Below are 16,250 nucleotides of genomic sequence, written 5' to 3'. Positions count from 1 at the left end.
ACACGGATCATGCATGATGTATTAAATGTTGTTAACCATTCCGAAAAACACCAATTAATAAAAATTTAAATTATAACATGGATTAATTTAATATCTTACATTAACTGGATCCTAGAGAGATGAGAGGGGTATTAGTACACTATAACTACTGGGGGTGCTTTGAACAGGTATGAGCATTGTAACATAACAGTAAGAGAAGTACTGTTTATTTTTCATTTAGGTGGTTCTCAAAAAATAATTTAAGTGGACCAGAGACAAAAGAATATTTTAATATAAATTATTATTACTGATAAATACTAATTATATAGTCGGACATTATATAAACAGTTGGACATTCAGGACTAGTTTCTTCTTCGACCCGGGACTTATTTGTGTCAAGAAGCTGAAGATGCCTCTGATGACAAGAAAGATAGCGAGTGAGATGAAAGTAGATTCCGAAGAATGATATAAATTCTCTCCTACAGGACTGATTTCAAAAGCTAATATGTACTGCTATTATTCCAATAAACACGAATTACTCCTTAAGTGATTAACAGTGTTCGTCGGATGCTGAGTCCTCGAGAGAAATTAATAAGTGTTAAACTAATTCAATTTTCTAAAGAAAAAATTTATTAGTACAAAGGTTTTGAAGTGTTTGGCTATTGAGTTTTATCAGTTATAGATAAAAATCCTTGTAGGGGAACTGACTGGTATTTGCTTATTTGACAGATAATATACGAGTCAACTAGTTATGTCATTCCACTTACAAGTGGTACATCAAGCAATAATCAATATTTGGCACAGTGAAAGTGTTCGTATGCTTGTTTTTTTCTGAGCACGTGATATAAATTATAAGAATTACTAAATAATAACTTCGAATTGCAAAGTATCAAATAAATTTACATGTTTCAATAATAAAGAAGTTTCAAGTAGATAGGGCTGGTTAATTTTTTTTTTTGGCAAATATCTTTAATTATAATTAAAATATACGGATATGGGTATATATAAAAAAAAGGAAAGTTGAATTCCGGGTTTTAACTGAATACCAAACATGTAAACTGTTATGTAAACAAATTATAACTTAGGATACTGACTTAGCAACACCAGAAATAAGTTAAACTACTTCGCTTATTATTATTTTTTTTTTTTTACACATTATTTTATTTAGTAGTTAGTTCTAATTATTCAATATCTTTATTTAGACAAAATAGTATTCAAAAAATTATAAAATTACATACGGCTTACTGAAATTTAACAATTGAGTAGGAACACATAGGTTGAAACGTTGTAAATATATATTATAACGGGATATATTCGAGAAGTAATAGTTTTACAATTACTATATACCTATGATTACAAAAATATTAATATCTATAAAAACGTTTAACGATCATCATACTGATAATTACTCAATGAATCTTACAACAAAACTTCCTGGCATTATAATCCGTTAGAAATAGGATTCTGGTTTACATAAGATGAATCAAATTGAATCATTTACATCTAATACTTTCTCCATAATATCCGTACACGTTTTTCTCGGTATGTTAAAAACGTAACTTATATTAAGAAAACGGCTCATCTGAATGGGCCCGAATTTGGAAAGAAGTTGGGAGTTAGTGGTGTCATGGTCTAGCACAGATTTTATCTCATTCCATCCACTAATGTTGCTTCATTACGCCCAAAAAGTTTCTTGTTTGTATAAATTATTTACTATTTCTTGAACAACAGTTGTGCAAGGAGGTTATTTATGTTCATCCTGCACAGTGCTTTCTAACAAAGTACTAAACCTCTGATCCTTCATAGGCTTTATCATTTCGGTACCATGATGTGAGAAAAAACAAGTTTTGGACATAATAAAAGTGAATTTTAAATTAACCGTTGTGGCTAATTCTACATATTAAAGCAGGTTAATTACAAGTAGTTATTAGCTCACACTAATCAGTTACCTTTCACTCAATACCTTAAAAAGACTTTGCCAGTTTTTTAACACAGCCATAAATGGTTTTGGAACTCAACGAACCAAAACGAGTTAATGCGAATATCTATAACAGTTGCCGATCCAGCATTACGAAGATCAAGCTATCCATTATCTTTTTCTCCTTGAGAATTCACGTACCATGGTAGTTATATCCCTTACAAGGGCATCAAGGACTCAAACGTGACCTCAATTCCAATTTAAATTCCGGTTCAGAAGAGTAATGATGTCCATTAATATTCCTCAAGAAGATAAAAATACTAACTATCGGGCTCGAACAAACCACCATCACACTAATGGGAAATACATGCTTCGTGTTATATCTTACTTCATATCGGTACGGGATAAAGGAGTATATGTATCATCTATTTTACAATTTTATTCCTACAGTTACAGTCCTACAGTCAATTTTCTTTCCTTGTGGATGCCGAAATACGAATCGTAAAATTTATATTCTTTTTTGCTTAATTATAGAACAAAATTAGGAATCGTGGAAAAACACAAAGCTATAACAAATAATAACAGTTGATAGAATATTTACTTCATTATTCAATCTGCGGCTGAGAATATACAATAATTATCAGTATATGGCCCAAAATAGGTAATAACAAGTAGGGGTGGAATTAGGCTAACCCTTAAAAATAAAGAAATGAGCTCAATCCAATATATACGCAAGAGAAAAAAATAGTTGAACTTAAAAATTGAAGCAATGTATTTAAATAACACATTTTGTTAAATATTAGGGGTATTCATTATGCTGTGTTAAATGTAAAATGTTTTACCACGTTAAATTTTATAACTATAGGGTTGTGAGCAGCCCTATTTAAAGTCATGTTAAATGCATATTACATCCTAGCGGATTTTCTAAGCAACTTCCTGTTTTATAACCTTTCCTTCCAAAACTCCATAGTATTTTTTACTTCTAATTAAAGTAATTTATTACATCATGCCTAGATCGAGTGAAAAGTGGAATTTGCTTGAAAGTTTGGCTGCTGAGTGTCTTGTTGATCTTTTAAATTGTGTTGTAGAAAATCAAGATGAACTAATTGACAACTGTCATTGCATTATTATTATTATTATTATTGTCATTCGTTGCTTTATTAGTTTTAAAAACATCCTAAACTATACTAACACAATCAAAACACAAACAACGAGCAAGTAACCTAACACAACAAACAAAATGATGATGAACTCAGCTGATCTGTTGCATGACGCCATTCTCTATTTAAAAGACCTAGTAACAGTAACAGACTCTCAGCCATGTTATATGTTATATCGTTTTAACATGGTAAAAGAAGAAAATATTTCTCCATTTAACATGACTTTTTCCGTGCTAAATGGAAAAAGTCATGTTAAATGGAGAAATATTTTCTTCTTTTAACATGTTAAACTAAAGATCATGAATACCCCTATTATAGTACAACAATACCACTTTCAGGAATAAAGATATGACGGAGTTTCAATAGTCAGAACTAATCCTTTATAGGAGAGACAGAGTAATTAAAAAGTAATTGCCTATAAGTGTGAAAAAAAATTTGCTTATATCCATTCATATAGTTAACAATATACAATATGGTATATATTTGTGAATAAAACTAATTTACAAGTAAATGGAAATGTTGATAAGATCTAACAACCTTTTCTAAAATAATAATTTGGAGATGGACTACATCAATGATTCGAAACGATAATGGGAGATCCCTCCAGGAAAATATTTGATAATAAGGTTGTTTAAAAGTGCATTCTGTAGCACTTTAATAATGTTTTTAGTACTGCGAATCCTTCAGTTAACACTAAAAAAAATCAGTTAAGGTGATAATAAAACATTATAACAAATCCTTAATAAATTATGTGTTTAGGCCCACTCCCAAGGTTGGGAACCAGAGAAGATAATGGACGAGTTGTCCGAAATGTAGTCCAAGGAGATAAAAAAAAAAAATGAGATAAGTACTAAGAATTTTATTCATTGAATAGAAAACAAATAAGTATACGGAATATTTAATGTTTATACTGTTAAAGAATAATTAATTTAAATAAGAGCTTTGCCTATCAATATTTTAAGAACTTGAAGCCAGTATATTTTTTACTTCGTAAAACTAAAATCGGACAGCTTTTGTTTTACAGATTTATATTAAAATACATACACAAAGGATTACAATGGTTTACAAACAGGAAGCACAACAAGAAAAATCATTAACTGAAAGATGAAACCGAAATTTGTTTAAATAAAACGAATCTATAATTAAACCCATAAAACATTTTTATTTTTAATTAGTACAAGCAAATAAATATTTGTAAAGTGTCCCCACTTCCTCATGGTAATTCGTGACGCAATGCTGAAACGGCGTGACCTTCGCATCAGAAGGGACGCGGGACCTTCTATAAAAATAGTAACATTCGTGTGTCGTAACAAAAACGTGAGGACTCAAGAAAGGAATATAAAAAAAACTCTGATTACTCTAGGGATTCTCTACAATCCAAGGTTCTCCCTCGATAAGGTTACATTGAACCGAATTAGGTATGTGGAGGATAGGAAGCGGAATCTATTCAATATCTTACATTTATAGGGGGGGGGGATTTTATTTTTCGCAATATTTAATGGTAGTTAAGAGTGGGTACCTTAGTGATTCCTTTTGTGTAGTGTAACATTTCAAAAATTGCATATCGCAATCCAGCAATGAGAACAAATACTGAATTATGCTGTCCCAAGAATAAATACATTGAGTACTTGCTTCTCCAACTACGTCAGCATAATTAATTTTAATGTTTTAATTTTGACAGCATAAATGTACATAAGCTTTTAAAAACAGCAAAGAATCCTGTTTAAAAAAGTTGTATGAAGGTCATGGGAATTCCCTTAGGCAGGAAGAGAAATGAGACGAGGGAACATTTGCAGTAAAATCAAGATATGATTAAACTGAGGTTTCTTCCTGTCATGTAATTTTGCTTATCACCTTTATCTGTAAAAAGAGTTAATCATATTACTATTATATCAATAAAGGTTTAACAATTCTTTCCTTAAACAGTCATGGTACCTGGTACGTAACCAAGGTTATTTATGAGGTAAGCAGATACATGGAGAAGGTGAGCATAATTTTACATAATTCAACATTCAGTATTTCAGCGTCCCCTTCTTGCTACCAAGCAAAATCAAGGATTTTACAGAAGATCCACGTTAAGTTTTAAATACTCTATACATTTTTGTAAAACAAAGAATATGTATATATATAAAAGCACAATTGTCATTAAAAGTTCACAAATTACCCCGGTAGTATTAACCTAAAATAGTGATTTCCGAGTAATGGGGTTGTTATATAGTATTTTACATTAACTAAAATTATCACGTAGCTAATGAATATAACACATTAATACGAAACGAAACCAGGTGTTTCTCCCTGAAGGTTCATCGACATCAAACAGTTGCGGTCTGCATCACCAATAGAGGCCGAATATTTCTTGAACGTGTTGAATGTCAGAGAGCAAAGATGCTTGGCCAGGATGGTGAGAACAGATTTAGCAAACAGTTGACCTTTTCAATACAACTTCCAATGTACTTAAAATGGATTTGAATTTGCAACCAGAAATTATTATAGAACGTGTCAATTTATAAAACCGATATTACTAGTCGAAGAGATGTTTAAGCAATTTTTTTTTTCATTTCCCTTTATATTATAGAACTAATTCCGGTTAAAATATTACATTATTATTTTCCTTTCAAAGGATAGTTCTCACCCCTTATTTTTTTTTTAATTTAAAGTTTAATATGAGCTTAAATCAGAAACGTAGGAGAATATGAAAAGTGGAAAAAATAAATAAATAAATAAAAATATTTCACCAGGGATTCAACTTTAAAGTATAGAATCAATTTTAATAATTTGCAAAAACAATAAAAAAAAAAGAAAGCGTATGAACATCAAAAGTTAAAACATAAAAACCAAACTGTCAAAAATTCAAATTTAGCAGAAGAGATAATCTAATAAATATGTTTAAGAAATTAATTTTTTATTTATTTTATTTTTTTATAGTGTACCATATAATATTGAGCAGAAAAAATTAACAGTTATTTTTGTGCATAAAATTTATACAATTATTAATTAATCTAAGAAAAAAATATGCTTACACGATATTGAACAAAAACACAATATAAAGATATATCCGATAAAATCAATCTTAACTATAGCGCGAAGATAAGCCAACGGAAAATTGTTCATATGTATTCATGCTTTGGAAAATTAAAAAGGGAAATTTGCTTAAAAATTTAGTGAGGATAAAAATGCATTCCAAAGAAGAAGTAATTCAATAGTCATAGGAGGAGGAATAAATTTAGGAGAATAATAGAAAATATGTAAAAATATAGGCTGGGGACCTTTTTTAATTTGCATTCATATGAATTTTTATCCTGTCCAATTTAGAATACATATATTCCACAGAGGGCACTATTGGATATAAAGATATACATGAGGACAGATGAGACTGCATATCTCTGGAGTATAGTCCCTCGAGGATACATATATGTTTATGATAAGCTAATTATAACATAATATATTAAGGAAAAATCTATAATATTTCAGAGAAAACTCCTTATAATTCCCAAAATCCTGTAATTAAGGCTAAAAAATCTTTTCAATACAAAACTCATTGTGATTAGAATAAATTAATTCGAGTATTTAGAATAAAACTTTTAACTAGCTTCGAAGATTTATCTTTTAACAAACCCTATATGATTAAGTTATTCCAACGAGCCTGCATATCTGATCACATCACAGCATTATTGGACAATTATAACTTTTAAAAAAATCTCCAATTGTTAATGTAATTATCATAAGTTATGAGACGAATTATTGTAAAACCAGCCATTACATTAAGTGGATGCTGTAAGCAAATTTAAAATTCATCGTTTAAAAATTTCAAGATGGATTATCGTGAAAAATTTTAAAGGAGCAAAACAACTGACTATTGTTCAACACGCTAATCACTCACTTATCCTTGACCGCTCAACGCAACCGAACAAATAATCATGATTATGAACTTTTTTCCTTCTCTTCTTCTCTTTTTGTTTTTATCTTATTTTTATAGATATTAAATAAGTTGGAACATTTACAAAACCCACAATAAATTCAAACCCCTAACGACTACCTGGGTTGCCGCCGCGTACTAACCAAGTTGGGAGTGTCAAGATTCATTTTTCGGGACCGTCGAAAAATAAATATTAACTGCTCCAGGTGGGAATCGAACCCATAACGTTCCGAACCGTGTCCCTTTTATATCGTAATAAAGTAATAATACTAAATATTATTATTCATAAACCCCCATCCATCAACTCTATGTCAGTTTCTGATTCTTTGGAGTGAATCACTCAAGATTACGATTCTTTCAGATGACTCCGATTCACCGATCCATTTTTATTAAGAATGAACAAAAATTATATTAATGTTTTGTTAACAACATAATTTTATTTATAAAATAGCAAATTATACCTATTTATAATAACATTTATAGATTTTAACAAAGACGTACATTAACTATTTATTCAGTAAATGTCCTTTGAATATAAACTCTAAACAAAATTAATATTTTTGACCACATCAATAGTTTAGTTAAAAGCAAAATCAATCTGACTTTATAAACTACATTCAGGCATACTTTACGTAAATTAAAAAGGAAAAATAGCGTAATTTACTCTACACTACTAATTTATTTTAAAACAATATGGAATAAAATATTTTATTAAATAAATTTGTATTTTAATCAGTAAAAAATAACAATTCATCACCATTTACCAAAATCATTTTTTGAATTCTGTAACCATAAATTCTCATTAGTTTTCACATCAACAGGAGACCATTAACGGAAAATGCTACACAGAAATTCCATCAGATAAATAGCCGTGATGACTTCCGTTGTTGATGTATAATGGAACTGTAATTAAAACCAATTAGCGAACCCTGTAAAATTTTATATATATTTTGTTATAGATGTATCAAAGCGATTTGTTGATGGCATAGGCTAAAAGGAATGTCTAATACACATCGCTACTATGCTTGAATAGTAATATTTCTTAAAAAAAAAAAAAAAAAAAAAAAAAAAAAGAAAGAAAAACTAAGATTTTATTTTGAAACCGACGTGTACAAAAGATATTATCGGTGTTTCTTTCTCTACAGTTGTACCTCTGCGAGCTGTTCCAAAGCTAGGGTTGTAAAAAAGTAAACACAGTCTACGAGACAATCTATAGAATATATAAAATAAAAATTAAGTAAATTTTTTAAAATTCAGATAGCAGCGATATGTGGACGCGTACATAAATAAACCAATTATTTTAATAAAAGGAAATGCTTGCTTATTCGGTAAATCAATTAATAAGAGGTGAAATGCTTACATATAAACGGTAATTGAACATTTCATTAGCGATTTTTAAAAAAAACATATAATTATGAAATGTATATGATAAATAGATTTAATTCTTTTAGATTTTACCAAAAATCTTAATCAGCTAAACTAAAGGTTTTGTTTAAATCCAAGGGGAGTTTTAACAAAATAATAATAATAATAATGAACGTGAAAGATTACAACCATAATATAAAAGGCTATAATTGAAAAATATTATTTTAAATCGTGAAGGCAAAATAAATTTTATTACCAGTAAGTATAAACAATGAATTTAATAGGTTTCGTTCTTTTACTAAAAATAACTATTTCATATTTATAAAACCCAGACACCGTGGCAAAGGGTTAGGTACTAAACTAGGTCGTTAGTTATTTTTAGAAAATTATTTCGACATATATCAACTTCAATTTTCACAAACATTTCAGATGAAGTGGTTAATAAATCCAGTGAATTATATTCAAGTTGTAGAATTCAAACATAATAGAAAATAAATTCAACTGATCACTAATCATTCATTAAGTGCGAATGCAAGTAACTCAATTTTATCGTTTCTCTAATTTTGTTGATTTGATGGCGGACATTGTCAGTTTAACAAAAGACTTGAAGTATATATTCTGAACATAATACCTTAAGGCGTGAAAACATGATCAGAAATTAATTTGGTGTAAAAATTTAAATAACAATAAGATTAATTCAATCTAATATAGTTAACAATTGTTGCAATTTAAATAAAATTGGTGAAACCTATTATGTTCAATTATTATTATTATACCAAGGAAAAGGATAGATTTATGATCGCAAGCGGATCATTGCCTGGCTTATAAATATGATGGGGATTCATATTTCTTATTTATAGCACTGCAAATGAATTGGGGCGTTATAAATTTCACTAATTTCTGATATCAACAACGCTTGACGGATGGGCATCCATCAAAAGTAAATCATAAATATTTAGAATTTATATTCTTATAACTGACTAAACATTTCTATTCCTAAAATAAAATCCAATTAGATCTATTCATAAATTGACGTACGAACTAAAAGCTCAATTAATAAAAAAAAATAAAAAATAGATTACCTCATACTCAACAAACATCTTTTCACTATAACTACGGCTTGGGCGTTGATGGCCTCAGGGTTTTACGCCCAAAAGCCACAGATAACAACAACTATAACTACGGTTATATCGAAAAACCTGAACTAACTCGTACACGCAATAGAAAACTTGAAGATGTTACCATCCTTACGGTCTGATTTATCAATAGTATCTTTCAATATCTTATCCGCTTACTGATAAAAGCTCGCCGATAAATTTCCATACTTGACTAAGTTTTTGTATAAGATAAAAGATTATGTTATTTGTCGGAAATACTTCCTTGGTTTCTTCGTCTAAAATTACTCTCCTTCTTTGTACATAGCTAGAACATTAGGTTATTAGAGAATTCTCCTGAACTTTATCTTACTACAACGTTTAAGCCATTCTTGTTCGTGTTTCTAACATCTCTCACTAGAACACCATCCCTTTTTCTTATCTCTTTCTTTACCAGTTAGATTGGCAAAGTAAGACTTAAACAAAAACAGAAATGCTTCAAATTTTATTTAGTTAATACTATTAATCATTTTTCTCATATTAATCAATTTAAGTTGAATTTTATAATGCTATATAATTTCGACGGCCAGCCCAACCAATTGGTGGTACATATGATATAGTAATTCTTAGAGGTGAACAAGCTTAGACATTACAACGATAAAAAATATGGAGGAATTTATAAATTACGTATTTTGCATCATTATAATGCAGTAGCATTGAACACAAAGTAAATAAACAGCTTCCAGGTCTCTCGTTTACTATGATTACTAATAATATGTCTATATTACTATAATATACTTCTTTCTTGAAATATAAATAGTAACAAACCTTGAAACAGGAAAAAGTAAATCCAGGCGAAAAACGGTAAGAATATATTACGTAGGCCAATAATACAATTTCGTTAGTGTCATGAAAGGTTTTATTTAGTCCAGATTAAAAGTCTTTCAACGAATAGATATTTTACAACTTTTATACATTGCATTAATTAAAAAAAATTATACATTTTACATATTTTTAATAAATCGTACATACTTATTTTTATTATTATATAACGATATCTATTGAATTTTTTAATTCAATAATTCAAATTTAAATAATTATTCCCCCATGTTTATTTTTAATTAACAAAAATTAGAAAACTCTCTTCGATTTATAAATTACGAATGCTCTGTTAAGGTAATTCTGAATGAGAACTGTTCCATATCTCCCAGATGTTATTTAATCTCTGATTTTTATTCCTTCTATTTATCTCAATAGGGTTCAAATAAGAGATATCGAAAGAAAAATTCCGATTAATTAAAAGAGAGTTCAGTACTTTCCCCACTGGCTCCCTTATACATAATACATACAGATAGGGCCATGTATATATAGTATTTTATATATTAAAGTGGTATACTAGTATAATGACATACTTAAATCCGGAAGAGGAGGACCAGTGACAACACAATCAGAGACGATAATAAAGAGGTCACCCGATCTCTGGCCATGACAGCTTCGTGACGCTTGGCCCTCTATAGTCCCCGGGGATGGCTGGTCGATTGTCAACAGCGGCTCCAGTTCCGAGGCTGATTCATCGACCAGGGTCCCAACAGATGAAGGGGTAGCGGTATTTCCGATTAACCTTCGATATAGATCATAAATAGGTTATCACTAACTTCGGGGGACTTCAAGTCCAGACATAATAACCTGAGTTCGTTCACTTTAACCAATATATCGGTTAGCGAACGGTTCATTGCAACTGAACATCACATCCAATGCATACCTAAGTATTTATGTACAGCGAATTTACCATTATGCGCAAATAATTTGAAATTGGAGGCATTTATAATTGACATACCTTTTTTTGATAGGTACATTGAAATAATATTTTGTATACAACATATTCATTTGTAATATTAATATCTTTCCAATAGTTCTATTATCAAAACCAACACTAATATATATATAATCTTTTTCAACATGAAATTTTCTATAAAATGATTCCACATTGAAATAAAATAAATCAGAACCTTACAAAAAAAAAAAAAAAAATCGCCCGCTTAGATATTTCTAGACTTAATATGTCAAAACTACACCAATAAAGAAACAAGAAAATTAAATCACATGATTATAAGAATCAGTTCCGCCCATAAACCCATATATCCTGTAGTATATTATATTAACAATATACCTCGAAGTACAAAAAACATGTCAACTGAATCTAATGAGTTTTATCAAGACCAGATGGTATACTAAGAATTTCAAATGAAATGCAATCTTATGATTTCTAACTAATTTATAAAAATGTTCAATGCAAGTAACTTACACTCACCAAGTCGCCATAACCGGCAAGGGCGGAATTATTACTCACCTGAAACATAAAACAAAATATTAGTTACTAAACAATAAAGTACTAGTAGAAAAAAAAAAGATAAAATTTACTCTATTAATGTGATTGAACCATTTGATGAAATATTATAATTTCATAATAATTCTTATTTTCTAGTTCACTATATAGAATAAATGATTTCAACTTCAGAAATAATTTAAATACGAACGATGGGGGAACATGTTATTATTTTTTATCTGATTTTTTTTTTATCTTACATTATTCTTAAGTAAAACATAAAATTCTGAGGGTGAGCTTATTATTATTTTTTTTCTAGGTCGATTACAAAGATTCAATATTGATGACAAAAAACATATTCTGTAAACAATTTAAAAAAATAAAATATAATTTAAAATTAGAAGGGTTAGAAACTAGTAAAAATCAGTAGGATATAAAAAAGAGAATTGTATTTTACACAATTAATTTTGTATTTAATGGATTAAGTTACATCTAATTTCCTCCCAAAATTCATTAATTTAATTAAAAGAGTATTATATTATTCTAGCTGCTAGAATAATAACTAGAGTTGGCCCCTCGCCAAATACCTTCGACCTAAGAAGCTATGAATTAAGGCCTCAGATAAGCCAGCGGTCCTCGATGTAATTAATCATAACGATAAGGATAAGCTAAATCCTCTGTAGCAGCACCCCACGGCGGGAAACCACTAATCCAATCCTATCTGCTCAAAGGGCGGGGAGGGTGAGATCTGCTGTAGTCTCTGGGTAGATCAACCATCATTCCTACCAGCTCCCCTTTCATTAGCAAGCAACTCGATCTCATAGGAATGTAAGTGAGGAAGGGATAACAAAAAGAAACAAGTCACAAAAAGTCTGGTGTACAAATAGAGAAGGCCAAAAATACGCTATAGCAAAAACTAATAGATAAAAGTGCCATGGATACGACCCTTATTAATGAATGAACTATTAATTAACAATTTTATCTATTAGTTTCATAGTTACCCAACTCTGTGTACAAATAAGTAGGCACCAACAAAAGCCACAATGAAAATTCTGTAACAATTCCCTACGACATATACCAACTCAGGGATTAAATGTTCCAAAACGCTGATGTTTCAGTGTAGTTCAAAATCTCATTAATTTTAAATTTTTTAGCTCTGTAACGTACGACATATTTTTTACAAACTTTAAATATGACCACAACTACCACCTATTTATCCATTGAAAAAGTCAATTCAGGATTTCTTTTAAAAATTAACTGGACTATATGAGTGGAAGAAGTTTCGTTGGAGGGCTATCGGGCTAAGCATAAGTTTTTTAAAGATGAATGTTATTCTAATAATAAATATTTGTATCAGTAAGTTTATATTTGTCTTCTTTCTATTTTGTTTATACTAGGGGTATTCATGATGTTGTGTTAAATGTTATATGTTTTACCATGTTAAATGTTATAACTATAGGATTGTGAGCAGCCCTATTTGAAGTCATGTTAAATGTTAAATGTTTTACCATGTTAAATGTTATAACTATAGGATTGTGAGCAGCCCTATTTGAAGTCATGTTAAACGTTAAATGCATAAGAGCCCCTAGCGAATTTCTCAGCAACTTGTTGTATAAGCCTTATTTGTTTATAACCTTCCTTCCAGACCCTCATGTTATTGTTTACTTCAGTTTTGATTTAAGTAATTAATTAAAACATGCCTAGAGTGAGTGAAAAGTGGAATTTGTGAGAAAGTTTAGCTTATGAGTGTCTTATTGATCTTCAAACTTGTGAAGAAGAGAATGAAGATGAGCTAATTGACAACTGTATTGAAACTCACAACTAATATGGCGGCGATCTCAACTGGTCTATTGTGTGACGTCATTCTCGATTTAACTGACCAAGTAACAGACTCTCAGCCATGTTAAATGTTATTTCGTTTTACCACGGCAAAAGAAGGCAATTTTTTTCGATTTAACACGAGTTTTTCCATTTAACACGCTTTAACATAGATCATGAATACCCCTACTATATAAAATTGCGCTCAAGAGAAAAAATTGTATTTTATCAATATGTTTTCAAATTTTTAAATAGACTTCAGTTTGATTATGTTAAAAAAATATAGATCTATCAAATTGCAAAATCAGTAGTAACATTTTTAAATGGTAGTTGGAATTAATATCTGCTAATTTTAAAACTAAAGTTTTATCAAATATTAGTACTAACAACATTTCAGAATCTTCCATCCGAATAAAGGAATTTAAAGAAGTTTTATACCTATTTTAAGTGTGTAGCAATAATATATGCAAAAGATATCAATTTTCCCTTACAGAAAGTAAAAATTATTTTTTAACCATTAATTTGAAGAAATATAAATGTTACAACTTATGGGTCGTAAACATTTCTATAAAATTTGAAATAAAAAAAAATGGGGACTGGTTATTATATCCCGAGCGCTTGCTCATTCCGAAAGCGGAGAAAGCTGGTCGCATAAAGACCCCGCTGTGCAGAACAACTACTTCCAGCCACTTTCTTCAAGCACATAGTTCTATTGGCTGACCTTCACGGCTCGTTTAGATCTATTTTCACTTTTGCATGTAATATGAATCGTGTGAGGGATGAGTACAACTATATTGTGTCATGCAATATGACATGATATCTTTGACAGTACGTAATAACAATGCAAGGAATGCGTACATATAGAAATATAAATACAGCTACAATTAGTTTCGAAAGTATACCATAACTCATTTTTTATCAACGGCAGTTGTATCTACCGTGTATTAAAACTGCAACTCTATCACTAATTAAAAAAAAAAACTTATACTAATTATATATGTTATAAGTAAACAAAGAGAGTGGGCGGAATTTGATGAAAATTATATAGTACAATTAAAGTACCAAACGGCACAATATCTGACAATTTAATCAAAATCAGATTAATGGTAGATGATAAAAACAGATTTAATTTGTAAAATTTCATGATGTTACGAATAAATTAACAGCCCCCTTAGCATGACATAGTTTATATTTCGGGAATAAATGATCCAGAATAAAATATTTAATTATTCCGGGAAGCGAAACCGGCTGGCTATTTACTTTTTCACTGTTTGCTCCATGTGTTTGAGGAATAAATGTTAAAACTGATCGTCGCTTACTAAATCAACAACTGATGATATTCAGCCCAAATGAGATCGATACTGGGCTATTATTAAGGTAGGATATACAAAAAGGACCAGATTTTTTTTTCTTCTTTTTCGACGCAAATAGAATACATTTGAATAAAAAAACAGTGGAGCGTGGCTGAAAATCTCCAGGCGACCAGATTATTTCAAGGCGAGAGAATACCGAGTTTATTTTTGGTTCAGCAGATGTGACTATTACCTTAGAAAACGTAAGCAACGGTTCCTATATCCCTATTTAAATGGGATAGAACAGACAACCCTGAGAATATAATAAAGCTGTATAAGTAAAATTAACTTTTTTTTTAAGCTTATTAGAAAATTAAATTATTTTTGAAATAAGAATCATGTTCTAGAAGATTTATAGTTTTCGATTATTATTAAAAAATATTAAAATGTGACCGGGTAATCCACAGGAATCTGCCCTTAATACTTTAAAAGGAGAATTTCTAACAGAAAATGTATTTGGACTAGAGTGACTTAAATGCGTGGATCTCTAGAAAATTACGCATTGAAATTTGACCCAATTACAAAGGATTATACAGAAAATGAATAAAAAATGGTAAATTTAAAAATTTTTAATTTCTTTACGAAGCAGCATACACGATCGTGGTACTATTGCAGTGTTATACTTCAATTTAGACATATTTTAAATATTTCATAGGATAAATTTGAATAAATCAATAAATACATTTCAGAAACGACTTTTTTGATAATATTTTCTCTTTGATCGATAAGATTAGTAATTATTCAAATCTTTTGTTTTCATTTACATATTTATTTTTTTCTCAACAACTTTTGATTTTCTAAACTATTATGATAACTAAAAAAATAAATAATAGGAATATTTTGAAAGCGCAAGGGTACATATTATATCAAAGCTAAAAAAAAATGTTTTCCCGACTAATAAATCCTTAATAATGAACATTTTGCACTAATTTTAATAAATTACTATTATTTTATAAATCAAACATTTCTCATGCAGGAATAGACCCAGCCAAGTCATCTTCTTAAGTGATTTTAAGCGGTCGAATGTTGTAACACTACTGAAATGGTAAGCGGAGTGTAATAGGTTTGCTTTGGCAACTAAGCACATGTAGTCCTGGTTGTAACACGTCAATTACCTGCGAAAGCGTTTCAAGTATGGACTGCTTTGACGAGCTCACAGTTGCATAATTTTGCATTGCCAACTAAATTGTCAGATGATAAAAAGCTTTTGTAAGGGACATATAGATGGAACTGTTCCAATGTTAATAAGATGGTTTAGTTTGCTTAAACCTATATATATATATGTCCCTTACAAAAGCTTTTTATCATCTGACAATTTAGTT

The 16,250-nt window shown here is 29.7% G+C and overlaps 1 protein-coding gene across 16 annotated transcripts in view; it reads right to left on the bottom strand.

Annotated features, from left to right (window-relative positions):
• Rbfox1 (RNA-binding Fox protein 1) overlaps nt 1–16,250 on the bottom strand; it is a 230,189-nt gene that overhangs the window by 79,695 nt on the left and 134,244 nt on the right. For 10 of the 16 annotated variants that reach the window (XM_067047937.1, XM_067047939.1, XM_067047943.1 and 7 more), the window contains one exon: nt 11,738–11,782. The exons of 3 other annotated variants lie outside the window; for them this stretch is intronic. In XM_067047937.1, the coding sequence (XP_066904038.1) occupies nt 11,738–11,782 (45 nt within the window). The remainder of the gene's footprint in view (nt 1–11,737; nt 11,783–16,250) is intronic. 3 more of the 16 variants (XM_067047930.1, XM_067047936.1, XM_067047935.1) reach the window with 1 other exon arrangement.

This window comes from Halyomorpha halys, unplaced genomic scaffold (genome assembly GCF_000696795.3).
Source record: "Halyomorpha halys isolate HHAL.00 unplaced genomic scaffold, Hhal_1.1 Scaffold343.1, whole genome shotgun sequence".
In the NCBI taxonomy this organism is placed as follows: Eukaryota; Metazoa; Arthropoda; class Insecta; order Hemiptera; family Pentatomidae; genus Halyomorpha; species Halyomorpha halys.
This window is presented reverse-complemented; position numbering and strand designations above follow the sequence as displayed.